The sequence below is a fragment of the Gavia stellata genome, chromosome 23, assembly GCF_030936135.1.
Source record: "Gavia stellata isolate bGavSte3 chromosome 23, bGavSte3.hap2, whole genome shotgun sequence".
Lineage (NCBI taxonomy): Eukaryota > Metazoa > Chordata > Aves > Gaviiformes > Gaviidae > Gavia > Gavia stellata.
This window is the reverse complement of record NC_082616.1, coordinates 541,314-565,873: the sequence shown is the minus strand read 5'-3', so window position 1 is coordinate 565,873 and position 24,560 is coordinate 541,314. Positions and strand designations below refer to the sequence as shown.

The 24,560-nt window shown below is 47.2% G+C and overlaps 3 protein-coding genes across 13 annotated transcripts; 2 read left to right on the top strand and 1 right to left on the bottom strand.

The window, feature by feature from the left end:
* Nucleotides 1-3,324: 3,324 nt before the first annotated feature.
* Nucleotides 3,325-10,089, bottom strand: SRSF7 (serine and arginine rich splicing factor 7). 4 transcript variants are annotated; one of them, XM_059828458.1, is made up of 9 exons: nt 10,055-10,089; nt 9,526-9,706; nt 9,202-9,378; nt 8,244-8,318; nt 8,053-8,154; nt 7,642-7,695; nt 5,394-5,438; nt 4,759-4,794; nt 3,325-3,632 (listed from the first exon to the last, which is right to left on the bottom strand). In XM_059828458.1, the coding sequence occupies exons 1-9, from the start codon at nt 10,080-10,082 to the stop codon at nt 3,578-3,580; spliced, it is 753 nt and encodes a 250-aa protein (XP_059684441.1). In that variant the 5' UTR covers nt 10,083-10,089; the 3' UTR covers nt 3,325-3,577. The 4 variants fall into 4 exon arrangements, with proteins under 4 accessions (XP_059684441.1, XP_059684443.1, XP_059684442.1 ...); XM_059828460.1 differs by lacking the exon at nt 5,394-5,438 and having other exon boundaries at nt 7,642-7,703; nt 8,052-8,154; XM_059828459.1 differs by lacking the exon at nt 5,394-5,438.
* Nucleotides 10,090-11,813: 1,724 nt separating this feature from the next.
* Nucleotides 11,814-15,640, top strand: GEMIN6 (gem nuclear organelle associated protein 6). 3 transcript variants are annotated; one of them, XM_059828590.1, is made up of 3 exons: nt 11,814-11,859; nt 12,615-12,760; nt 14,373-15,640. In XM_059828590.1, exons 2-3 carry the CDS (start codon nt 12,633-12,635, stop codon nt 14,746-14,748), a joined length of 504 nt encoding a protein of 167 aa, XP_059684573.1. In that variant the 5' UTR covers nt 11,814-11,859; nt 12,615-12,632; the 3' UTR covers nt 14,749-15,640. The 3 variants fall into 3 exon arrangements, with proteins under 3 accessions (XP_059684573.1, XP_059684571.1, XP_059684572.1); XM_059828588.1 differs by lacking the exon at nt 11,814-11,859 and adding an exon at nt 12,128-12,150; XM_059828589.1 differs by lacking the exon at nt 11,814-11,859 and adding an exon at nt 12,279-12,284.
* Nucleotides 15,641-16,369: 729 nt separating this feature from the next.
* LOC104251165 (serine/arginine-rich splicing factor 7) lies at nt 16,370-23,804 on the top strand. 6 transcript variants are annotated; one of them, XM_059828463.1, is made up of 10 exons: nt 16,370-16,449; nt 16,546-16,551; nt 16,874-17,054; nt 17,200-17,376; nt 18,299-18,373; nt 18,497-18,598; nt 19,064-19,117; nt 21,484-21,528; nt 22,176-22,211; nt 23,084-23,804. In XM_059828463.1, the coding sequence occupies exons 1-10, from the start codon at nt 16,428-16,430 to the stop codon at nt 23,106-23,108; spliced, it is 723 nt and encodes a 240-aa protein (XP_059684446.1). In that variant the 5' UTR covers nt 16,370-16,427; the 3' UTR covers nt 23,109-23,804. The 6 variants fall into 6 exon arrangements, with proteins under 6 accessions (XP_059684446.1, XP_059684449.1, XP_059684445.1 ...); XM_059828466.1 differs by lacking the exon at nt 21,484-21,528 and adding an exon at nt 18,679-18,683 and having other exon boundaries at nt 18,497-18,602; XM_059828462.1 differs by lacking the exon at nt 16,546-16,551.
* The last annotated feature ends 756 nt before the right edge of the window (nt 23,805-24,560 follow it).

Genomic DNA, 24,560 nt, shown 5'->3' with positions numbered 1-24,560 from the left:
CGGTTTCTGCTGGCTTTAACTCCTGTCGCCACCTCTGCCGCTGTATCTGGTCTGTGCACAGCTCTCACCCTCTGTCCAGCCTCACCCCGGGCGTCAGGTTTTGTTTCGCAGTAAAAACGCACTGAAAACACCTTGTCTAGGGACGTGGCATGTCGCAGCTCAAACTACAGCGGGGGAATATCTGGTAACGTTCACGTGGAGCACGTGGGAGGGCTGACAAAGCTGTGGTTGTCCGTTGATATCAACTCCTCCCAGCAAAGCGCTCTGAGCTGCGCTGGCTGCTGCTCTCTGCCCGTCCCCGACCTGCCCCACAGCTCTGCGCCAGCAGCATTGCGATGGCACGGGTACGCAGCGGTCACACAGAATAGCTTTGCAGAGGGCGGTGCGGTTTAACTCCTGTTTTGAAACCAGAGCATCTTCGGCGCTACGCCTTGGCTGCTGAAGCGAAGCGGGTGCATCCATCTATAGTCCTGAATATACAACTGCAGGAGGAAACCCATAATCCTGAAGTTGTGTTTCCATGTGAAATATGTATCATCCCCAAAACCCTGTAATGGGGGCTCATCTGATGAAAACCTCCACGTTTCTGGGGTTTCATAAAAAATTGGCACAAGCCGGGGGGATGGCAGTGCCATCATATTGGGGAGCCGGCACCCCTCTCCCCGGGGACGCAGGGTGAGCCAGCCCTTGGGCCAGGCACCCCGTGCGAGGCTCCGCAGCCTGACCCGCACGTTCTCCTGCTGCGCTGCTGCCGAAGGGACCGCACAAGCCCCAGCTCCCGCTGGCAGGTTGTGGCCAGGGCCCGCAGCACTCCAGCGTGCTTCCCCGGCTGCAGAGCTGCAGGAATGATCTTGCCCCCAGTGGAAGTGCCTGGCCCTTGGGCTCGCAAATGTGGCAGAGCCGTCACAGAATCACTACGGTTGGAAAAGACCTGTAAGACCATCAAGTCCAACCACCAACCCAACCCCCCCATGCCCACTAAACCATGTCCCGCAGTGCCACGTCCACATGTTCCTTGAACACCTCCAGGGATGGTGACTCCACCACCTCCCTGGGCAGCCTCTTCCAATGCTTCACCGCTCTCTCCATACAGAAATTTTTCCTGATATCCAGTCTAAACCTCCCCTGGCGCAACTTGAGGCCATTTCCTCTTGTCCTGTCCTTGTCACGGTCAGTTCTGCCACCCCGACCCCCAAATGAGCGCCTCGCTACTCTCCTGCGATGCCCTGAGCGCACAGACGTGCACAGCGGTCGCATGTCAGGCGGCTGCAGTTCATACCGTGTAAGGGCTGGGATCACGCGGGGAGCGCAGCCCAGCTGATCCGAGCTCAGGCAACGCAGCAGTCACACAAACACACCCCTGTCTGAGCATCTTTTCCGAGAGCTCACACAGTATGGAATTTTTGGTGAATTCCTACCATGCTCCAGAGGTGGAGCTGCGCAGCCTGCTCCAGGGATGACGACCGGAGCTGAGGGAGGCAGCACAGCCGTAGCTGGATGGAAGTGCGGACACCAGATTTGCCACTGCTCCCTCTCTGCACCTCGGAAGTGCTGGCTAGCCTTCGGAGCGGCCGCAGGCAGGGCTGGCCCCACCAGCACAGGCCTCCTTGCCCAGGTTTTCACTGCTCAGCCCGGGTTTAGAGGAACCCCAGTCCCCTGCAGAAACCCCGGCTCCTCTGCTCCGTCTTCCAGTGACTCCAGGTACTGAAAAACAGGAACCAGTACAGCTGTCGCGTTAGTCTGCAGGTTTATTGTGGAGTAGGTTTGCCTTCAGAGTACGGAAGAGAAAAAAAGCTGATCAGATTCCAGAGCAGCGGCGTACGTGTGCCTCTCGCCGGTACGCTATAAACCGGGCAGGCAACGCACAACTGATAAACCTTCCAGGCGCAAGTCACAGGTTCTGGGCATTTCTGCTAAATCACTGCAGGGCAACATTTGTGTCAGCCCCCTCTCTCCCACTGCAGCGACTGTGGAAGTGAATGGATGCTGCCAGAATCCTGGTCGTTGCACCCGGCAGACCCCAAGCACCACCGCAGATGGGACTCAGCCTGGAGGCCGGGCAGCGCTGCAGCGTGCTCAGAACCTGCACTATTTACTCTCACACTGAAAAAGCTCCATGAAGTCATCGTTAACAGGAAATCTGTTTTTCTGAAAAACATGGGTTACCCAAGGCGTGACCGAAGTTAATCTTGTCGATTTTTTTTTCATTCAAGATGCTCTGCTGTGGTTTACACATCGGCAGCAAACTGCCATGACAGATTTCGTAAGAAGCCCAAATAGGGCTCGCTTTCCCTCTCAGTGCTTGTTTACTGCCGAAACTGGCCTTCATTTCTGCTAGATACCCCATCGTGGTAAAAAATGTTTGCTTTTTTCCCCTCCACCTACCAGTTTGTTCGGAGTCTAACACTGTTGCCAGTCTTTTGCTGTGATCTGTGTCAACAAAGTGCCTGATCATGCAATTCTTGACTACAGAATGAGGACAAACACAGAGTTGGACATACCTATATGCAAATAATTAACCCTGCAGGTGTTTATTTGCTGTAAGAAATCAGCTTAATTCAACAAAATCGTCTCCAGGATCTGGGCCGCTTTAAAACCATACCAGTTTCTGTGAAGCAGGTTAGAATTCCTGAGCTCAGCTGTGAGAATCTTTCACTTTACGGAGGAAAGTTTGAGCGAGCTGCAGGAAGACCAGTAGCAGCTTTCCTTTGCCTCTCAAACACATTTTCCAAAGGTCCTTCAGGAAGTAGGTCAGAAGACCTTACGTCTTCCCTCAGAAAAGGAAAACATGTCGTCAGACATTTTAAGGCGTTTTCTTTGCGTTAATAATAGCCTAAGGAACTAAAAAAATGCAACAAGCCGACGTAGCGATCGTCAAGTTATTAATGATTTCTATTACGTTTAGAGGTTTCTGCAGATGTCATTCGTTTAAAAGATGTCAGTGTTTTGACTAAAAGCTCATCCTTACGTTTTTGGGCGTCTGGTATCACAACTAGTTAAGCACCAGAGAGTAAGCTTTGCAGAATAATTAGATCAGGGAGAAAAATGAACGCCCGCTAAGTATCGTAATGGAATAAAGAGGGCATGTGCAAATTTTTACCCATCTGCAGACAGAGATGGATTTTAAATTCCATTTCAAAGAAAGCAGAAACTGATCCTTCCACCAAAGACCATTCCACAATAAATGTGGAAAGTGACTCGTCTGAGAAGACGCCGGCATTAGTCATTCCCACTTCAGACATTTCTCACCCACGGCACATGGCATGCAGCTGAAATTACCCAAATGTCAACAGAAGCAGCAAGGTTACTACAGGGGAGTTTTAGTTAAAAATACACATTTTATTTCAATGTGCCAATAAAAAAGTCCCACATTTTCGTATCACAGGAAGTTAATTCATACAATAAAAAGAGACCTGTGCTAGTCTATTGGTGTGACTAACTCAGAAGACCCAGATCATGCCAAATTTTAGTTGATATACTCTTCTATCTACATTCTTACATTTACAAAGACACCACAAAATCCCTTATAATAATGTAAGCAAAATAACTTTCTTCCTAAAAGATTAACTTCATAACTTTAATCCATTCGTTCAGGACTTGCGCTTCTTTGAGGGCTTCCTGATGGTGAGCGACTGAAAGGAAAAGAACCCACAGTTAACGCTGCAGCAGTCACCGGGCATTCACAAACACAGGAAGGAGCAGCAGGAGGACACCCCGCCTGCCCCGACACACCCCGAGCGCCGCTCTTTACTAAAACAACCCATCGCTACAGACAAAATTAGCAGGGTGATGGTTTCATGTTAGAGATGGTACTTTTTTTTTTCCTTTACTTTCACATTTTTGCATTTCTTTCTTTACTGTTATTTTTATAACACAATTTAAATGTGATCATTGTAAAGTCATCTAACAGGGACCTTCCTGGGGACAGGATACTTCACTGTTCTGGTACAGCAGCTTGTCAAAACCTATCACTGTGATCACTCAGCATTTATGAGCATCTATTCAAGTCCCTTGTGATTGTTTGTGAGGTTAGACTGCACATGGCCATGTTTTTCAATAAAGCAAACCTAAGTGGAGAAGTTCTATAAGTATGGGGGGGAAAAAAACAAACTAAACAACTTGCAGGGCAGAAAGATCACCAAGGCAGGGGACACATCGTGGCAGCTCTACAGCTGTTCTTACTGGGAGATATCCCCTCCTCACAGATCCTGAGCCCCAGAGTTGTAAAAACAAGCTATTCAGGAATTCATACTAGAGAAAGAAATGCTGCTGATTCTGTCACTACACACACACAGAGATAATTATTTACCAACTTATTGAGAAAAAAAATAATCTGAGTAACAGCAATAAAAATAACAGGTTTGATCTTCCATTCCTGACTGCTCTGCCAGATCTTCTCCACTCTCACTGCAGCTTTTAATGAGACTCAAAGCCGATTCCCGTATTTATTCTGTGCTTTAAGCTCACCAGCAGAAAGTCTCTGTGCAATAACACTGCCAGTGAGCTGAACTGAACGCAGGAGCGGACAAGAGCATGACATAACACTGCTACGTAACCAGTATCCCGAGGAATTACCACCACATATGTAACCGTATGTAAAACAACAATCACAACATGATTTCTGTTGAAGAGATCTCAGCAAAATACCTTTCCAGTATTTTCCTACAAGCAGCAGTCAAACTCCTCAGCAGAGATCGCTGCAGATACTAAAATGCCAGCTCTACGGAGTCTACGTTATTAGTAGGGAGATCAACATACCTTCTCTTTGGAGATGGTGATCGGGACTTTGACCGACTGTCAAAACAGAATATCATCAATGCAGCTTAAAGGTCAAATACAACTTTTACATTCAAAAAAATAAGCATCTTAGACAGCAATGGCATTATTATGGGAATCTATCCAGAAGCTCTTTAAAACAGCAAAGTTTTAAAATCAACTTTTACTCTGATAGGGATTCTCGGTTCATTTAGCATGGAGATTAATTTTAAGCAACTGCCTTCAGCAGAGAAAACAGGAGAACAAGGGGTAGTATTGAGGTGAGGCTTTGAGAAAAGAAACATCACCACAGACTCCCGCTGTTTTATTAACGGCATTAATAAAGCTGAAGCCCTTTATCTGACGGACAGAAAAATTTAACAGAACTAAGCACAAAGACACAAAAAAAATCAGTACCATGTTGGAAACTACAAAGAGTTAACAAAAACAAAGAGATGGGTAAGGAACATATTCCAAATAGCTGCAGAGGAAATTTTATAATCCCAATCATATCACAAACAGGTTAGCTAGGCACCCATGTTTGGGGCATTTTTTTCTAAAGGATCGGGCTCTGTTAATCATGCAAACCTAATTCTGAATTCTAGATACTACTGCAGGCTTTATCTCTGTATGCTTACCTCTTAGCCGGCGAGCCAGACTTTGATCTGCCATGAGACCTAGACCTACAACAAGAAGAAAAAACACAGCTCAGCAGGGAAGCTGGTAGCACGTGTGTTCCCACATTTGAGACAGCCAGATTCACGCTGAATGTACAAGAACTGTCATGTGGAACAGACAGAATCCTGCAAGTTTCCAGGGCTTTTCCTGCTAAGTTTCAGAAGAAAGCTTTCTAAATGGATGCTGCACATGTTGTTCTGTACTTTGGTCCCTGGCTGATGACTGGTGTTTGCTGATGCAGGTGGCAGGAATACATGCACAACCCAAGTCCTGACCAGTGTTTTCATAAAGGTAATAAAGAGCCATGCTGCCAACTTGCACGTTTTATTAGGCTTGGGTGATACCTCCCACTACAGTTGAAACCGGCTGCAGGCAGCATGCTCCTACAAATACCTTCTCCTCAGTGCACTTCATCTTATGCATGCACTTGCTCAAAATATTTTTTTTAAATGTGCCTGAACTTAACCCTTGTGAAAAGACTGTCAAAAATGTCAGTCTTTGAGGTAAGACTGCTGCACCATAAGAACACTAACACCGCCTAAAAGAATAACTGAAATTTTTAGGTTCCCAAAGGGAGCGTTCTACTTTCCGCATCCAAGGCTTTCCACAACAACTTCCAGATGTAAGCTTTGACGCTGTCAAACCAGCAAACATCATGTAATACTTATTCAGTCTGCCTTCCTCATGAATCAAGAGCCTGTCTCTGGGTGTTGTGCACTCCTTTGGTTCTTCTGTAAAGAAACCATCTTTCAACTGCCTCATGCGGAAGTTTAACAGTGACTTCGTTAGAGTTAAGCACCAATATTTTGCCACTTCTCCGTACTTGCACGTCTGTAATTTCCTTTCCCTCAGTCACTTAATCTCTACTTACAATGAAAGGTGTCACACAATAAAGTCTAGAAATTTCACTAAAAGCATCCTTTACACTGCAGAAAACCATCCTGGTACTAAAAAAAGAAAACAACGGTGGTAAAATCAAGATGTTTTTCTCTTTGACAGCCTGTTGACTGTAGCTATTTTCTGCTCATCACTGACAGTGGACAGTGATGAGCCATGATTAAATCATGTTGGAACAACTGGTATTAAGATTCAAAATATTTTAGGAACAGGTAGAGAAAGTGTACCTGATCAGTGAAAGGCATTGCTCCACTGCCTCAAGGAATTTCCCTTCTCTTTTTACTAGCTTCTGGACTGTTTGTGTGAGTTTCTGCTCTTAACTAAGCCATCTTCTGGTCTTCATCTCTCCATTCCCTAAAAAACCCTGTCATTGCTTGCTGTTCCACTCTCAGAAAATGCCACCACCACCTTTCAGCACTGAATCTCCCATCTTCAGCTGTAGACTTTTCCACTTACTCCCTCCAGCTAAAGCTTCCCTTTATTTTTTTCGTGTTTCTTTACGGTTGACTGTATTATATTATTTATTTCGAAGAGCAGCCATCAAACCAGAACGGTAGGCCCAGGAATGGGCTGGGGCAAGAGCAGTACCATCTCCTTCAGAGCAGAACTTCAATTTACTCTTGTTCTCCTACGACAGCTCACCGAGGACATCCAATCAACCTATGTCAGCCACGCTGCCTGGACAAGGCTGCACAAAGCACAAGCTGCATTCACTTGCTATGGAAGGATTAAGCTACAACTTAAGAGCACGAATGACATCGTGTGTTCCTTTAAAATTTGATCACTCTTATGGCACATTTGTTGGTACAAAATAATTCTGACAGGTGTTTATCTCGAATTTAATTCGGCTCCTGCAGGCTGCCACTTTGTTATTCAACAGACCTGGAAACACCTGTAACACTCACGGCACTAGCAAGCCCTTCACAGCTTGCCTGGCTATATGCATTAATGCTTTAATACACTACTAGAAGGGCATCCTGATTTCTCTGACAAATAATGGGTAGACTCCACAATCTCGTGTGTGCTACACAAAGAAAAAGAAAAAAAATTTCAGATTAATTCTAAATTTGTTTGCTATGTTAGCTGTTAATGCAACCTGATCAAAACAGTACTGGGTCCTGGGTATCACTGATACGTAGAACAATAAAAAGAGAAAGAACAATCTTCTGCACTGCTTTTAAAAACTACACACCCCTAAGTTAGTGGAGAGAAAACGCAGCTTCTTCTGAAAATGTTAACAGCTATTAGAAAGCCTAAACGGACTTTTAAGCAACTTTTACTAAGTATCCGCAGTCATGGAAGAGATCTTACCTGCTTCGGGGCCACGTAACAGATCTGGATCTAGACCTGGATCTTGATCTAGACCTGAAATAAAAAGTTAAGACAAATTTAAACAAAATCAAAGAAGTCAAATCAACCAGAAGTGATAACAATTACAGCACTAGTTAGATTAATGTCTACATGTTGAACTTAAAACCCACATGATCATTACAAGTTTTAGACATCAAAATTCCTCATGGGATACGCAGCTGTGTAAGGTCTCAAAACTAACCGTGTTGCCATGCCTCTAAATTAAACTAGGATTATTGGAAACTTTTTAAAGTATGCTAAAGTCAACACCTTTCAAAGTGTGCTATCCAATACCTTCTGGAATCCCTTAACTAAAACGAAAAAGAACGACAAAACAAAGCACACAACCTATTAAAAATTACTACTACTTACCTTGATCTCTTCAAGGAACCCGATCGGGACCGGCGGGGAGACACAGACCTAGACCTACGAGGAGAAACGGACCGGGACCTACGATAGGAAGCTGACCTGGACCTGCAAAGAAGTCAATGAAAGAGTTTTACAAGTGTAGCTTTTTCTAAGCAAAAGCAGCAAATAGGAATAAAAGACAAACTTAAGCACACCTCCTACCACGACTCCGACTGCGTGAACGCGAATACCTTCTTCCTCGGGACCTTGAGCGGGATCTAGACCGGGACCTGGTTTTAGGTTAGAGAAAACAGGTATCAGGAAACAGCTGCAGCAATCACTGCATGTGAGGCCCTGCTGAAGTCAAAACTGATTTCAGACAACTAAAGAACTAGCATCTGTCAGTTGGAAAAATCTCTGGGCCTACTTGTCTTGAGCATTTTACTACCTAGAAAAATGTTAAAAGCTGAATTACATTGCAGAATTACATTAGAATAGAAAACACTGTAATGCGTATTTAAAATAAACCTTGCAAGTTTGCAGGTCGACCCTCTTTGGCCCAAGGTCTAGCAGATCTAGACGATCTAGAAGTATCTATAGCCGATCGCTGCATCTAGGTGTTCTCTTCAATCTAACGACGATCAAACTGACAGCCCAATGAGCCAGGGTGAGGCTTGATTGACGCAAGAAGATTTTTCTAGGTGGGAATGTGGTCAATCTGGTGTTCCTCTTTCTAAACCGGAGGGGGGCCCCAATTGAAAGCCAAATTTACTGTTACGGCGATCACCGTCTCAAATTTTCTGCCCTTAAAGAATAAGGTGAAGCTACGTGTAGATGGCTCGAGGGGATCTGGCCTCTTATGCTGATCACCTCAAGGTCTAGGAGGATCTTAAGTGTCGGATTTGCAAGGCGCCTCAGCATGAAATCTTAAGGCTCGTGACATTCTGAATCAAGGCGACTGACTCAAACGAAGAAACCTGAAAGGTTTTGACCAGGTTGATTATTAAGATATTAACAATTGATAGAAATAGCAACAAATTGTAATATACACCTATACATTTATTCTAGCGTTAAACTTTAAAGAAAACTGGCGTAACATTCTGTTCTTTGCTAACAAGAGCTACACAAAAGTGAACTGGCGAAGCAACCCAGCCACTCTGGCCCCACACGTACCTGCTCCTCCTTCGGCGACTATAGCGGTGACAATCATAAGCATAGTGGCCTTTCTCACCACACTCATAGCATCTGTCGTTAGGGTCAAAAGGGCGCCGTGCAGGAGGCCTGTCGTAACGGGAGCGACGAGGCATCCCCGTTGACACTTCCACTCTAACCCTGGAGCCACATATCACCCTGCAACAAGTCCACGACGGCTCTAAGTTAATCGTTACTGTTTACGGCGAACTACAAAAAGGAGAGGAACTAGAGAAAAAACCCTGATTCTCTCTCAGGTCTTACAACCGGCTATAGCTCCTGCAAACATGTGAAATGCACACGTACTTCCCATCGAGTCCACGGACAGCATCTTCAGCATCCCTCGGGTCTTCAAACTCCACGAAGGCGAACCCCGGCGGGTTCCTCGCGATCCACACGGTTCTCAGGGGCCCGTAGTAGCTGAAGGCTCTCTCCAGCTCGCCTTTGCCCGCGCCCGTGCCCAGGTTCCCCACGTACACCTTGGTCTCTGCCGGGAGCGAAGCCGGTGTCAGCGCTGGAGCGGCAGCGGGGTCCCGGGACGCGCGGAAGCGGCGCCCCCGGCCCGCCCCCCCCCGGCGGGCGCCGCCATCTTGTTTGCGCGGCCCGCTCCCGCCTTCACCACGAGCAGCGGCACGCGCGGGCGCACCCCCTCCCCCACGGCCGCTGACGCAAAATGGCGGCGGCGACAACGGCAGCAGCAGCAGCCGCCTCGCCTCCCTTCCCCCTCACGGGCCGCCGGCCGCTCCGCTCCCCGCGGTAATCACCCCTTCCGCGAGCCTCCCTCCCCCTCCCCTCCGCGCAGCCGCCCGCCGCTCACGGCGCCCCGGGAACTCACCGCCTCCATAGCGGCCGTAACGCGACATCCTAACGGCTCCGCCAACCGCCTCTCCGCGCGCACGCGCCGCCGCACGCGCCTGCCCCCTGCCCTCCCTTCCCTCCTCCCCCGGGCGGCGCGGGGCTGCGGCGTGAGGAGGCGCGCATGCGCGCGGGGCGGTGGCGCGCGCCAGGGGGCAGGGCCGGCAACGGGGCGCCGGTTGCCACGGCAACGGCGGGGTGCGGCGGAATGGCGCCGGAGGCGGGGAGCGGCGCGGGGTGGGCTCCTGCGCCCGGGGAGGCCTCGGGGGTCGCCCGGTTGCCGCCGCGCCGGCGGGGGGAGCTTCCGGCGGCGGCGGGGCCCCGTGGTGAGCGAGCGGGAGCGCGGAGGGAAGCTGCCTCTGGAGCGGAGGGCAGCAGGGCCTAAGGAGCTCCGTTCCCCCGGGCCTGCCGCGGCGGCGGGAAGCGCTTCGGGCCTGCGCCGGTCCCCCCGAAAGGGAGCTGTGGGCTCGGGAGGGCGGTGCAGCAAGAGCAGCAGGGCTGCTCTCACCAGAGAAGAGGGGTTTGTCTCACAAGTTGCCTATTTACGACGTGATCTGCGCCAGGCGCTGCCGCTAGTACCGGGGCTTGAGTTGGGAGAGCCGCTCCTCGTTGTGAGCGTGACTACGGTTACCGGTGGCAGAGCTGTAGTAACTGCCCGCAATAGTGACCTGTGTCTGTAAGATACGGTGACAGGATAAAAAAGTACTTCAGGGCTTCGTGGTTCAGAAGAATTAAATAACTACGCAGGCAACAGTGGAGAAAAAAAAAAAATCAGCAGGGACTGAGCCTAGCAAGAATTAAAACGGAGGATGTTCAGCGTATTTTCTCAAAAGGGACTTGGAACAAACCGCCCTCCAGTCTGTGATCCAGAAGGGGACCGGTTAGGAAGCTATTTAGTCCGTAAATGACTAAAATGTGTTAGGCATATAAATATATAAAACCAAACCACATTCCTTTCCACCACTTGTCTTTCGAACGGAAGCTAAGATTTCCCACCGCGTTGCTTGCTTTTGCAGTGAAAACAATTAGATTTGCTATTCCCTGCTTTCCGATCAACCGAAAGAACACAGTAGCTGAATACAGTGGCGTAAAACATTCATAAATAATCCCCGTAGCACTGTGGAAGTCGAATTGAAACGCCACAAAAAAAAAAAGGAAATTACCTCCTTAACCCTGCAAAACAAGACGATCTCATTTTTTTATACCCTTGGTATTTTTTCTGCTACGCTCACAAAATCATCACATGCTTGCTTTCGCTTAAATCACTGAAACGATGGCAGCTTGTTTGCTTCATCCATAGGAAGCTTTTCATTAGTACTGTTAAAATGGAGCAGCTTTTGGGGGGGGGGGGAAATGAAGTTTCTCACCTTCACAGCTGCACAGGAAAGCTTGTAAAGACAACTCAAAACCAGGGAGCAAAAATATCTTATTTTAACGGAGTACATACGCACACAGATTGCTCGAAGAGGCTTGAGCCGTGATCTTGCGCGGTCAAGTCAGCAATCCCAGGGCACCAGCAGCAAACCCAACTTAAATTTCGGGAGGCGGAACGCCGGGCGGATCGAAGTGCTACGTATCTCACCTCCTTCTTTTGCAATCTGGTCTTATGTATATAAGACTGTATATAACTTATATGCACATCCGTGCTTGTAAAACCCTCCCGCTCTGAGCATTGCCCCGCATCCCCTGCTTAAGGAGGTGCTGAGCCGTGGCGGGGCGGCGTTCAGCGGCAGCAGGAAGCGGCGGCCCCACCGGGGAACCGAGCGGCTGGTGGCCACCGAGTCGGTGAGCGGGGATGCGGGTGCAAGGGCGGGGGGCCCCGGGGTGCTCCCTTCTCCTGCCCCCCTGCTCTCCCGTCGCCTGCGGCTCCAGCTGGGAGCAGGCAGGCGTGGAGGGGCGGGCAGAGCCAGGGAGCTGGGAGGGAAGCAAAGGAGGGAGCTTCCTCCGGGCCTTTGTCCCCCCGTACTGCGCTGCCCCCGTCTCTCTTCGGGCCCCTTCGCTGCGGGGGAGACAAAACCCTCGTGTGGCCCCGGGCTGAGTCGGGTGGCTTTGCTGTCATCACCGGTAATGCAACTGGTACGGGGAAAAGGGTGGAACGGCACTTGCTGCTCGCCTTACCGTAGGGGATGGGGATGGAGACGGGATCCGGGTGGATGAGGCTCATGTGGAAGGGATTGGACACAAGGGATGTGCCGGTACACAGACCAAAGGTGGTAAACTTCGTCCCTAGAGGGATCCCGAAGGTTTTGTTAGAGGGTAGAGCAATAAATGGAACGTTTAATGCAACGGGAAAGCATTCGGTTAGCAGAGCAGTGACTTTTGAGGCTTCACTGTGTGCCTTTAAAAACAAGTGGACGGGGTGGGAAATTACAGAACTGCAGCGATATGCAAACCACTTGTGTGGACGTTTGCTTTTAAAAAAAAGCAACCTGTGCTTGAGGTGAATGGAAGATCTTTACCTGGAAGCAAACTCAGTTCTGATGTGATGGGCAAAGCAAGAGGATTCATTACTTTTGCTAATTGCTCTGGCTATTTTCTAGGTTCTGGATGTAGGAAATATGAGTGACTGGCAGAGGAAAAGCCCTCTAGACTGGCAAACATATGTGAACAAAATGGTCAAAGTTGCTGCAATTGAGAAGCATGAATATGAAGGATGGGTCTTAACAGTTGATCCAGTTTCTGCCAGGTAAGTACCAAAGCTTTTGTTTCAGTAAAGCTAAGAGAAAACAAGTTTTTCAGGAAGAAAAAAGATCCCAAGACTGAAGCAAACTTATCTGGAGCAAAACCTCTATGTTGGGGCTGCGTGTCCTGGTTTTTTAATTGGCAAGGCCTAAGAGAAAGCAATATTGTAGTTGATGAGGCCAGTTCACCTAAATCCACTTTAATCTCATTCAAAGGACTAATAGGTTTGGGGAATGGATGTCTGGATTCACACTGACCTTATTGTGGACCTAAGGTTAATACTTCAAATGATATCCACGTGTTCACAAATGCTTTTAATAATATACCAAGCCCTGCTTCACAAAGAAAGCAGGAATGTTTTTAATGCTTTAGGTGTTGAAATCCTTATCCTCTATCCAGAGTTCTCACATCGATGCCCAGCTTTCCCCTCCAGCCAGACACCCATGAGGGTGTAGTGGCTGCTTTGGAGAGGAAGCAGGGAAAATCCACAAGGGCGTTGGACAGAAAGTGGTACCACAGGTCTCTAGTGTCTCAAGTGAGTAACTTGAAAACAGGGTGTGAAAGGCAGAATGCACCAGCGAATAGGCAGAAATTTGGCTCCTTGCATACCTTTTTGGTTGTGAGCTTGTCCCACATGAGCACAAGATGGAGGCTAGAAACTAAAACATCCAGCTTCTGATGTGTTTCAGAAGAATTGGTTGTTGCTTCAACTCTGGAGTAGCTCCGATACTCTAATCTTCTCTTGGAGTTGCTTATTGTTTTGGTAGGAAAGGTGTGCGCAGCTGTGAGTGATTCCGGGGATGGCCCAGGCTAAAATCAAGACGTATTTCATTGCACATTTCCCAAAAAGTCATTACTTCCACTAATGGTGGCAACAGTAGATTAGCAAAGTGCTGGCATCAAATTCTGGAATTTTTCTTCCCACAAGAGAAAGAAAATGGTTTCTTCGTTGATATATGGGGAAGAGATCCTAGAAATACAACAAGCTGCCTTCCTACCTGTATTTTGGGACTTCTGGGCTGTAAGTGCCCTTGAGAAAAGACCAGGCTGCTGTAACATGAGCCTGAACCTGCTGTGGTGCGTTCCCATTGTAATACCCAAGCTACAGTTTTCAGTTAAAAACTAGCAACACTCATTTAAAAAAAAAATCTTCTAGTAACAGTCAATAATTAAATATTAATAATTTGTCATTAAAATGTTCTGATGTTGTTAGCTGCCACCATTGTCTTCAGTGTTCAAAGTGCTGAATGTGTGAAGGTATCATTGTTTTTGAATGCTGGAAGACTTAAGGTTCTTCAGCAAGGTTGGGAATGCTGCAGAAAAATATTTAGATTCCCAGCCCTGATTTTAATGTACGCTTTGTTTTTTTAAAAGTAATGTTCTGCTTGATAGTATCTACAGTATTTTCAAATTCAAGGCCAGAAGTTACCCACAAAGGTAAGGGTATAGTATTTTAAGGGTATAGCAACATGCTTTTTGAGGAGAAATGCTGGGTACTCGATACTGCTTAAATACCTGGGTTATGCTGATGCTAATGAGCACCCATCTCCAAGAATCTTGGCCTGTGTTTCTCAGTCTTAAGTACAGCGACTCATCCATCCTTCTTTCCTCGGCAGTATTGTCCTTGCGACATTCCTGGAGAATGAAAAAGTGTCCATATCAGTTGTCTTGGGCCATGCTGTCCAGGAGGTCGAAATACTGAAAGAAGGGGATGATGAAATGAAGCAACGGCTTTCTTGCATATTTGCACCTGAAGAAAGCAAAGCCTACAGCCCAGAGGAACTTGAAAAGAGGAAGAACGACTTGAAGACTTGGCTAGAAACAAACCACATCCCCGTAACAGAGCAAGGTGAATCGGGAAGAACGCTATGCGTGGCGGGGGTATTAACTATTGACCCACCATACGGCCCAGAAGAGTGCAGCAGCTCCAATGAGATTATTCTGTCTCGGGTTCAAGGCTTGGTACAGGGCTATCTTGAAAAACAACAGTGATGTCTGCTGCTTAAAGCTGTTGTCTTTAGGAATGGGTCTACCCGCCCTACTTTAGGAACGGTCCTGGGAATCAATATTCACTATTTGCAAAAATGCTGGGTTTAGCTACTGTTGTCCGATTTTTATATGTTAAGAAAGGGATAAAACCAGTATAAACTAAAAGCACGAAGTATTTTCCGTGCTCTATTTTTTTTATGAAAAGCAAGCCATTGGATAATGATGATGTATTAAACTAATATATCAGTTTACTGTATCAGTATTAAGCTGATACATCAGTTTAAGAAGTATTTTTTGTAACAGTATTGTGAAAGATGATATATGATAAACTGTGTTTTCCTCTGCCTTTAAAATTAATTCAATTCCTTATCTAGCGGTGTAGGCATGTTTATTTGAACTGCTTACCAGATTTTATTTTTTTCAGAAAGAGAATTGTGAAACTTGGCCTTCCCAAACTACATGCAAAAATTGTTCAGAAAGCTCTTTTTGTCTTTTTCCCCCAACTGTTCTCCTGTTTTAGAACATGAATTGTAATGCACGTCCAAGTTTGTAAAATTATTGGGGAAAGTTAGCAGGCAAATTGCAGGTTTTAAAAACACTTCCTATCTATATTTGTTATTTTAGAGCAGCAGCGATTAGAAGACCTTTGCTCTTTAGAATTTCTTGCGGTTCACTAAGTTTCTGTTTCTTAATGCTTTGTTTCTAGCTTACGGCAACACACAATGCAAGAATCATTACATGATTATTCCTGAGGTTGTTAATCCAGTCAGGACCTTTTAGAGCCCTCGTTTATTTCTTAGTGTATTGATTTGTTCTGTCTTATTATGAGATAGCACCAAAACACGTTAGTGCGCTCAAAGCCTGTCTAACCCACGTTAATAAAAGGCCTTCCTCATTCCTGCTGTGGTTTATTTAAATTTACTTCGTATCGGTCAGGTTCACACTGATTTTTTTCTTAAAAATCCTCTACTGCACCTATGCTCCAGCCTGTCTCCCTGAAAAGGTTGGTAGGTGCCAACGCACGAATGCTTCAGCTGTCTGGGTGAGGGGAGGGCCTGAACCCTGGGGCACCCAAGGCTGGTTGGGATGTATTTGGCGTGAGGGCTCCCCTCAGGTCAAGCTCCACTCAGGAGATTTAAGAACAGCTCAACAATGCCTCCCGCCTGGGAGTAAGGAGCCTCGTAGGCTCCCTCCCCTCCAGCCTCGGCAGGGCCAGAAGCTGAGGTACCGCTCTGGGGTGAGGGGCCGTGACCGGAACGAGCCGCTCCCCTCCCCGCTGCGCCACCGCGCCTTCCTCACAGCCAGGCACGCTCCAGGCGGGAGCTCCCGTGTGGGGCGGGCGGGGGGCGCCTCGCTGACGACCTGAGCCCCAGCGGGGGCCCCGCGGGCACAGCGGACGCGACCGACTTCCTCGTGGAAACCCCCCGGGAACGGAGCGGCCCTACGTGGAGCCTCCCGCCTCTTCCCCTCACTCGGCCCCGCGCAGGCGCACTCGACCGCCGCCGTTCTCGCGAGACCTCCTCGCGCGCGAGGAGCGGGATTGTCCCGCCCCGCCCCGCGTTGCCGAGCGACCACAGCCCCGCCCCCCCCCTCCGTGCGGCGGTCGGGGCGCGGCGCGCAGTCGCAGCGGCGGCTCCCTCCGTATAAGGGTCGCGCGCCGGGCTCGGCCTGTAGTCGGGAAGATGTCGCGCTACGGGCGTTACGGTAGGGAGGGATGGGGAGCCGGGGGCTGCGCGGAGCGAGGGGGGGGCTGCCGTTGGGATGGCGGTGTCGTTGGCGCCGCGCTGAGGATGGGAGAAGGTGGCCGTTGCTTCGGGCTAGCCGGTTGTGAGACAAGATGGCGCTGAGAGGCCGAGGAGGGAGACGCTGGGGCCAGGCGGCCGCCGTGGGGCCGTGGCTGCGGGCCCGGCAGAGAGCGAGCCCTGACGAAGGTGGGGGGAGGGCGAGCACGGCGCCGGTGGGAGCGCACCAAAATGGAGGCGGTGTCAAAGATGGCGGCGCCCGCCGGGGGAGGCGCGACGGCGGCGGTCGCGCCGCGCGCTTGGCCTCGTGTCCCGCGCCGCGCCTGCGCGCTGCGGCCGCTGCCTGGGGCCGAGCGCCGGCCCTGACATGGCGTCCCTCCCGGCAGAGACCAAGGTGTACGTGGGGAACCTGGGCACGGGCGCGGGCAAAGGCGAGCTGGAGAGAGCCTTCAGCTACTACGGGCCCCTGAGAACCGTGTGGATCGCGAGGAACCCGCCGGGGTTCGCCTTCGTGGAGTTTGAAGACCCGAGGGATGCTGAAGATGCCGTGCTTGGCCTCGATGGGAAGTATGTGCATGCCTAAAGCCTCCTTGGCTGCTCTGACTGCAGTTTCTGACCTCCTCTGCCCGCACCATCATCAGTATCCGTTCTGTGTGTAACGAGCACAGGGCAGAAAAGTATTCCTGTGATTAATACTTACCATATCTTGCAGGATAATATGTGGCTCCAGGGTTAGAGTGGAAGTGTCAACGGGGATGCCTCGTCGCTCCCGTTACGACAGGCCTCCTGCACGGCGCCCCTTTGACCCTAACGACAGATGCTATGAGTGTGGTGAGAAAGGCCACTATGCTTATGATTGTCACCGCTATAGTCGCCGAAGGAGGAGCAGGTACGTGTGGGGCCAGAGTGGCTGGGTTGCTTCGCCAGTTCACTTTTGTGTAGCTCTTGTTAGCAAAGAACAGAATGTTACGCCAGTTAAACTCTTAATGTTGTAAGTCAACAGGTATATATCACAATTTATTTTGCTAATACATATAAAATGTTAATATCTTAATAATCAACCTGGTCAAAACCTTTCAGGTTTCTTCGTTTGAGTCAGTCGCCTTGATTCAGAATGTCACGAGCCTTAAGATTTCATGCTGAGGCGCCTTGCAAATCCGACACTTAAGATCCTCCTAGACCTTGAGGTGATCAGCATAAGAGGCCAGATCCCCTCGAGCCATCTACACGTAGCTTCACCTTATTCTTTAAGGGCAGAAAATTTGAGACGGTGATCGCCGTAACAGTAAATTTGGCTTTCAATTGGGGCCCCCCTCCGGTTTAGAAAGAGGAACACCAGATTGACCACATTCCCACCTAGAAAAATCTTCTTGCGTCAATCAAGCCTCACCCTGGCTCATTGGGCTGTCAGTTTGATCGTCGTTAGATTGAAGAGAACACCTAGATGCAGCGATCGGCTATAGATACTTCTAGATCGTCTAGATCTGCTAGACCTTGGGCCAAAGAGGGTCGACCTGCAAACTTGCAAGGTTTATTTTAAATACGCATTACAGTGTTTTCTATTCTAATGTAATTCTGCAATGTAATTCAGCTTTTAACATTTTTCTAGGTAGTAAAATGCTCAAGACAAGTAGGCCCAGAGATTTTTCCAACTGACAGATGCTATTGGTGTGTTTTTGTTGTTTGGTTTGGTTTGGTTTTTTTTTTTTTCTTTTTAGTTGTCTGAAATCAGTTTTGACTTCAGCAGGGCCTCACGTGCAGTGATTGCTGCAGCTGTTTCCTGATACCTGTTTTCTCTAACCTAAAACCAGGTCCCGGTCTAGATCCCGCTCAAGGTCCCGAGGAAGAAGGTATTCGCGTTCACGCAGTCGGAGTCGCGGTAGGAGGTAGAGTTCTGGCTGTTGTGTTTTCATTCTTTTTCTTACTCCTCCCTCTGCTCCACCCCTTTCTGTAGTCCTCGTGAAAAGTACCTTGCAGTAAGTTTGGTTGGTTTTCCCTTTGTTTTGTAGATCAAGGTCAGCTTCCTACCGCAGGTCCAGGTCAATCTCTCCTCGTAGGTATAGATCATTTTCACCCCGCAGATCTCGGTCTGGTTCTTTAAGGAGATCAAGGTATGTGTTTTCTATTAAGCGCACAAGATTGTTGAAGGGAACATAACTGTTGAAGTTAACATTAAGTTTATATTGTGCAGTTCATGTGTTTGCAGGAACCTTCACGGTGTTACCATCCCTGAAAGCTAATCTGAACGCTTTCTTTGAAGTTAAAAATTTAAGCATATATTTTTGGAACTGCTGTTTCTATACTGTACCAAAGTTACAGCCTTGATCTATGGTTAAGGTTTCCTACTTCAGGGGTACAGGGAGTAATTATGCTTAGTCAACTAGGGTGGTGGGATTTCTTATGTGGATGGTAGTACTGGCCAAATGTACTACTGCGTTCTAATAATAAAAGTTACGTCTGCAAAACCAATAGTTCCAACAAAATTCTCTGAGGTCAGTATCGTAAAAGTCAAAGAATACTATCTCAGCTGTATGAATCATGTAGTAGTAGTTGAGCTTTCGCTGCTTTTTTCCTAGATCTAGGTCCAGATCACGCTCAAGGTCCCGGTCTGTTGTATGGCCTCGAAGCAGGTAAGATATTTGTTTTAATTCAAACCGATAATAGTTCTGTGGTTTTCTTGTTTTTTCTTCCCCAGGGGAATTTGGGTGGAAGGGGCTAGAAAATTGTGCAGCACAGCAATATTTGCACTTAATGATTTATGCCTTTTCACAGGCTAAAGTAGTGGTCGATTTCTTGTAATAAGCCTGAGGTTTTTTTGGTCTGTGGGTAGTATATATAGTCTATGTATATGTAGCTATAAACAGAGCATATATATGATTTAAGGCCTGTGGAGAGGAGTTTTGAAAACTTACGCATGTAGAGAATGCTTGACCCTGTGTCCTGCAGGAAAGAGCCCTTAGGTTTTTCTTGGCATGTTTCTTTGTAAATCCCAAATGCTGGCGGGGGGGGGGGAAGCGATGAGAAGGTTGCCGCTATTGACTGAACTCTTGCTTACAGCTTTTCAACTTTGTCAGTTCAGTTCTGAGAGTTAGATCAAGTGAAATTGCTGAAGTGCTGAGAACTACATTACATGGGGTAGGACGCTTGACTTCAGAGGCTTGGAGGGCTGAATGAACAGGGTCATGAGTCTTAATGCCCCAGGTAGTGTTTTGAAGGACTTCTCTGACGTGTAGCCCTGGTTTTGTGGATCTGGATGTTTTCCATGCTGAAATGGAAGCTGAGGAAAAGGGGTATAGGGTAAATGCTCCTGCATTATTTTCCTCTATCTTTTGTGGTAAGTCTCAGTAAGAAGAAAGGTGAAAGAGTAGGATAGAAACATGATGGACGCGAGAGCTGATCAGTTGGAAGAAGCTGTCTTTTGTTTTGCATTAGAACAGGGGAGAAGAGTGTTTTAGGGGTCTGCCTGCTACTTTAGAACTTGCACATTGAGTTTTTAAGGGGATGATGATGATCATCGCTAGAGGTGTCCTGACCTATTACTCATACAGGCCTGTAATGCAGGAGATGACTAGCCAGGCTCAAATTGCATGCTGCTACTGCGGAAGAGTCCGGATACTGCTGATGTTGTTGTTTGGGGACTTCTAGTTCTGGGACAGTCATGTTCCAACATGAAAGACTTGATGTTCCTCTTGAAATTTCTGAGGAGTGATGACTCTGCGTAGGTCTGCAATTGCAGTGGTGAGAAGCGGTAGTTCAGGACTGGAGTTACGGAAGCATTGTGAAAACTCCAGCCAGTGCTGGTCCGCTGTTAGTGCAGCAAAACACTAGTACGTAACCGGTGCTGCATCCAGAGCTTTTGATCTGCAGTCCTGCTTTGTTGCTGTGCCTCTCGGAAGGAGGATTTGCCAGTAGTTCTTGTAGTAAGATGATGCTCTTGTGTGCTGCCTTACTGTATTTCTTACCAAAGGAAGTCACGCCCATGCTACAGAATGCAAGTCCAGGGTAGTTGTGAGCAACTCCCTCCTGTGCAACTGTGATACAGTAACAAAATTACTGGTTATAGTGTCAGGAACTGTGACAGAGGATGGCTCAGCATTGTGACCAGGAAGGTTTCAAAGCAGTGGCATGTAACTCTTCGTTCAACTTAGGCCAACAGTGTCCGTGTAGTATTTCTGTAAGTTAATAGGCCAGGGAAAGGTGAATCTTGATTACCCTTTAAAAACAGTTCTGAGCAGAAATAGAATAAAAGTTTCTTTTTTTGGTCAAGTCTATTAAACAACTGATTATCGTGAACACTGGGCTTTCTGATGTTCAGTAATACCACATGCCTGAATTGTGACGCTCTAGGAGGACAAATATTTTCTAAGTAACAGCAAATACTTGAGTTGGTAAAGTAACATGATAAATGTGGGAGAAAAGTCTCACTGAGTAAATTCATAAGATCAACTGGGAATAGTTCACACACGAGTAGCCAGGTACTGAAGAGAAAACTGAAATGCTGATTTCATTGGGATAACTGATGAAAAAGTTATAATATACTTGAATAAAAGTGGCACTGGGATCTTGATCTGAAGAATGCATCAGCTCTTCAGCGCACATGCTTACCTCTGGCTGATTCCAGGCTCTTGATGTGCTATTAAAAGATTTTTCTATGATGACAGTTGAAACTATTCTTCCCTTTACGGAAGGGATACTTGCAGGCGGGGAGGAAGTCTGGGAGCCTGGTACAAGGTCTTCTGTTTTCTGAGAGTGGTAGCTGAAGCTTTGCTGGGGAGCTTCTTGTGCTTGTACTCTTGTCTTCTGATAAGTGGGGTCTCTGGAATAAGAGCTAAAGGATTCTCCTGAAATGTCACGGGAAAAGCCTGCAGCACCAGGGCCCTCCTCTCTGGTTTGTGACGCTATGTAGTATGAATTTGCTGTTGCTGGTTTAGCTAACTTTCATTGTATGTGCATGCCACTGGCTGCTTTGCTGAGCTTTATTTTTCTCCTGTTGTAGGTCTGGGTCCCATGGTAGATCTAAATCTGGCTTACCTGCTAAAAGGTGAGCGTATGAATACAAGTAGCACTCAGTATTTTTTTTTGTCATGATTCAAAATCTCTGCTTGGACCAGTATTTCAGTTGCATGTGGAAGAGGTTTGGGGTTTTTTGTGTTATTGTTTGGTTGTTTTTTTAATAGCTGATTCTTAAATATTTTTCATACATTATTTTAATGCATTTTTTTATAGCTGATTTTTGTGGGACAGTAGGCAATTCATCCAGAGGATTGTGGATACAGGTTTTTGTTTAACCCATGATTGTGACAAAAAGTATTTTTGACAGGATTTGGGGCATATCTTTCCCTCCTTTTGTTCTCAGTTGTCTGTAGTTCTCAGTCTCCCTGACTCTCCTGTACTTGATTCACCGCTCCTGCTTTGCAGGATTACTGGGATCATTTTATAGCTGCTTTGAAGCTGAGTGTTGCTCTTTTCCCGAGGGTGCTGGCTTTCAGCAGTTTTCCTTCTCAACTGCAGCTTCTTGCTTAAAGTAATTTGGTATACATGCTATCAGCAGCATTAAGGGTGGTGTCTTCTAATGTATTTAGCATCATCAAACTGTTCTTACTGTTTTTAAATGGTCAAAAGTGGTTACTGAGTGTATACAGGTTTACCACATTGATTGGTTTGGTTTGTGTTTTTTTTCTTTAACAGTCGCTCAAAGTCCAGATCACCATCTCCAAAGAGAAGGTAGGAATATCTTAGAACTAGAGCGTGCCATACAGTTACATAGAACTAGTGTCAGGAGCGGTTGCTGTAGAAGTTGACTTGTACAAGGATAGAAGTTGACTTGTGCAAGGATAAAAGCTTTAAGTTTTTTACTTGTCTTAATTTGTGAACTATGAAAAGATGAATTGTTATGGGCACTTCCTGCTATGAAAAGATGGTAGTCAGAACTTCATGATAATAACTCTAAGGTAACCTACTTCAGTGAAATTTTAAAGGACAACAGAAAATGTAGGCAAATGAGAATCAACTATCCTGATGTTCCTGAGGAATTTAGAATCTGGGGAAGAAGTGAGTAATGTAAGGTATGGAGCAAACCATGAATACGTGGTAGGATTAAGTTGCTGCTGGTGGCTCCTCGCAGCTGGCTCTTGCTCAGTTGCACAGCTGCCAAGTTTTGCTGTCACTGTGAAGTAAGAAGCAAGTTTTCCTATGCAACCAGAGAAATATGTGCTGGAATTTACATAGCCTGAGATAGTTTAGGGCTAGCCACGAGGTGCTGGACCCGTGTAGGTTATGGCAGAGTGATAATTCCTCCACAGCTGGAGCACAGGCTCTGGGACGCTTTCTGAGCAGGCTTGATGTCTCACCCAGCTGTCACAGCTGATGTCTCTTACTTTGCCTGCCCTTTACAAGCTTAAAGCAGTTGTTACTTATAAAGGTCTAAAATACAACACTTTTTTACTCGTTTTTCATGAGCTGGAATTGAAAACAGGGTGGGGAGGGGTGTTCTGAGGCAGGGAGAGGGCTCCTGGGCGGAGGAAGCCTGGGGTAGCATGCAGTTTCTGCTGGGTTTGCTGTAGGAGTTGCTCTTAATCTTTTTCTTTCCCTTTCAGTCACTCGCCATCAGGAAGCCCTTGAAGGAGTGCAAGTCCTGAAAGAACGGATTCAAGTTTAAAGTTTAAGAAGAAAATTTATTTTGTTTACATTATTATAAGGGATTTTGTGGTGTCTTTATAAATGTAAGGGCTTAGTCCTGGAAGGCTGTTTCTATTGACTAACAATTGGCATGAATCTGGACCTTTTAAAAGTCTTATTAGCAGACTAATGCAAAACTCTTTTGTTGTGTTAACGTTCTGTGATCTGGAAATGTTGGGCTTTTTTTATTGGCGCATTGAAATAAACTGTGCATTTCTAACGAAGAAATAGTTTGTGATAACCCTGCTGTTTCTGTGAACGTTTGGGTAGCTGAAGCAGGTCGGGTGCCACGGTGGTGCAGAGCAGGAGGCAGGCTGTTACAGGCACTGGCGGAGGGAGCGTGGTGCCGCAGCCGGCTGTCCCGCAGGCGCCTGCCCCTTGCAGGACTTCACTCCTACAGAGCACCGAGTCGAGTGAAGAGTTCCCGTAGCAGCTGTCGTTCTTACTGTTCGGTCTTGAATGTTATGGTGATCTGTACCTTGTGTTTTTATTTGCATCTCCTCAAAGCTCAGTGAAGCTGAAAACCTGCCTGGAGGTGCTTGTACGTGTGAGGATTTGAGTTACAAAAATGTCTACAAGGGGCGTTAACAGATGGGAAGAACAAGGCATGTCTAAGCGCTGGTCTGTCTGTCATGTTGATTAAAGGACCAGTGAACATCTCACCTGAAGGTATTTGGAATACTTCTGGAATGTAAACTATTGAAGTAAATCTTTTTTAGAAATCTCGTTTTATGTCCTGGTTGTCCAAATAGCACTACTTCTTTGTGATGCGTAGGATAAATTGGCAGCTCTGGTGCAGAAGAGAATACATTTAGATACTGTTTAGGAAATTAAGGCTTTTCTTACAGATTGCAGGTCATGTTTATGTAGCAGTACATCTGGGGAATCATTTAACACCTATCTGACCTGCCTGATCCCATTGTCTCCTTCGGCAGTCGAGTGTAACCAAGGGACTCGCTGCTGTCCCGGTCGGTTGTTGCTTTGGGAAACGGGACTGCAGCTGCCTGTATACAGATAGGTTACCGGAGGGTTCAATGTAAATATGATAAACTAGTGCGAGGTATTTGCCGGTTTGATTTGTCTTTGGAGCTGATCATGGCTATTATCAGGCTAGTAAGGAAACTGGAGTGCCAGAGAAGTCTTCCTTACAGTCTGTTCTGGCCTGTACTGCTGTGTCTTACAGCGCAGTGAGGAACAGTTCTCCTGGGGCTGCTCATTTGTCAGCAGCAGGTTGATACCTCACTGTTAGAGTGGAGCACCGCAGCTGTGCGTGAGCACCCAGCCCCAGCTTTTCAGCTGAGCTTTGGTCGTGGTTGCTTTACAAGATGTCCAGGTATTGAGGGGATGATAACAAGCCCCTGTGTGTGACTTCACAAAGACTTCCTGCGTACTGCA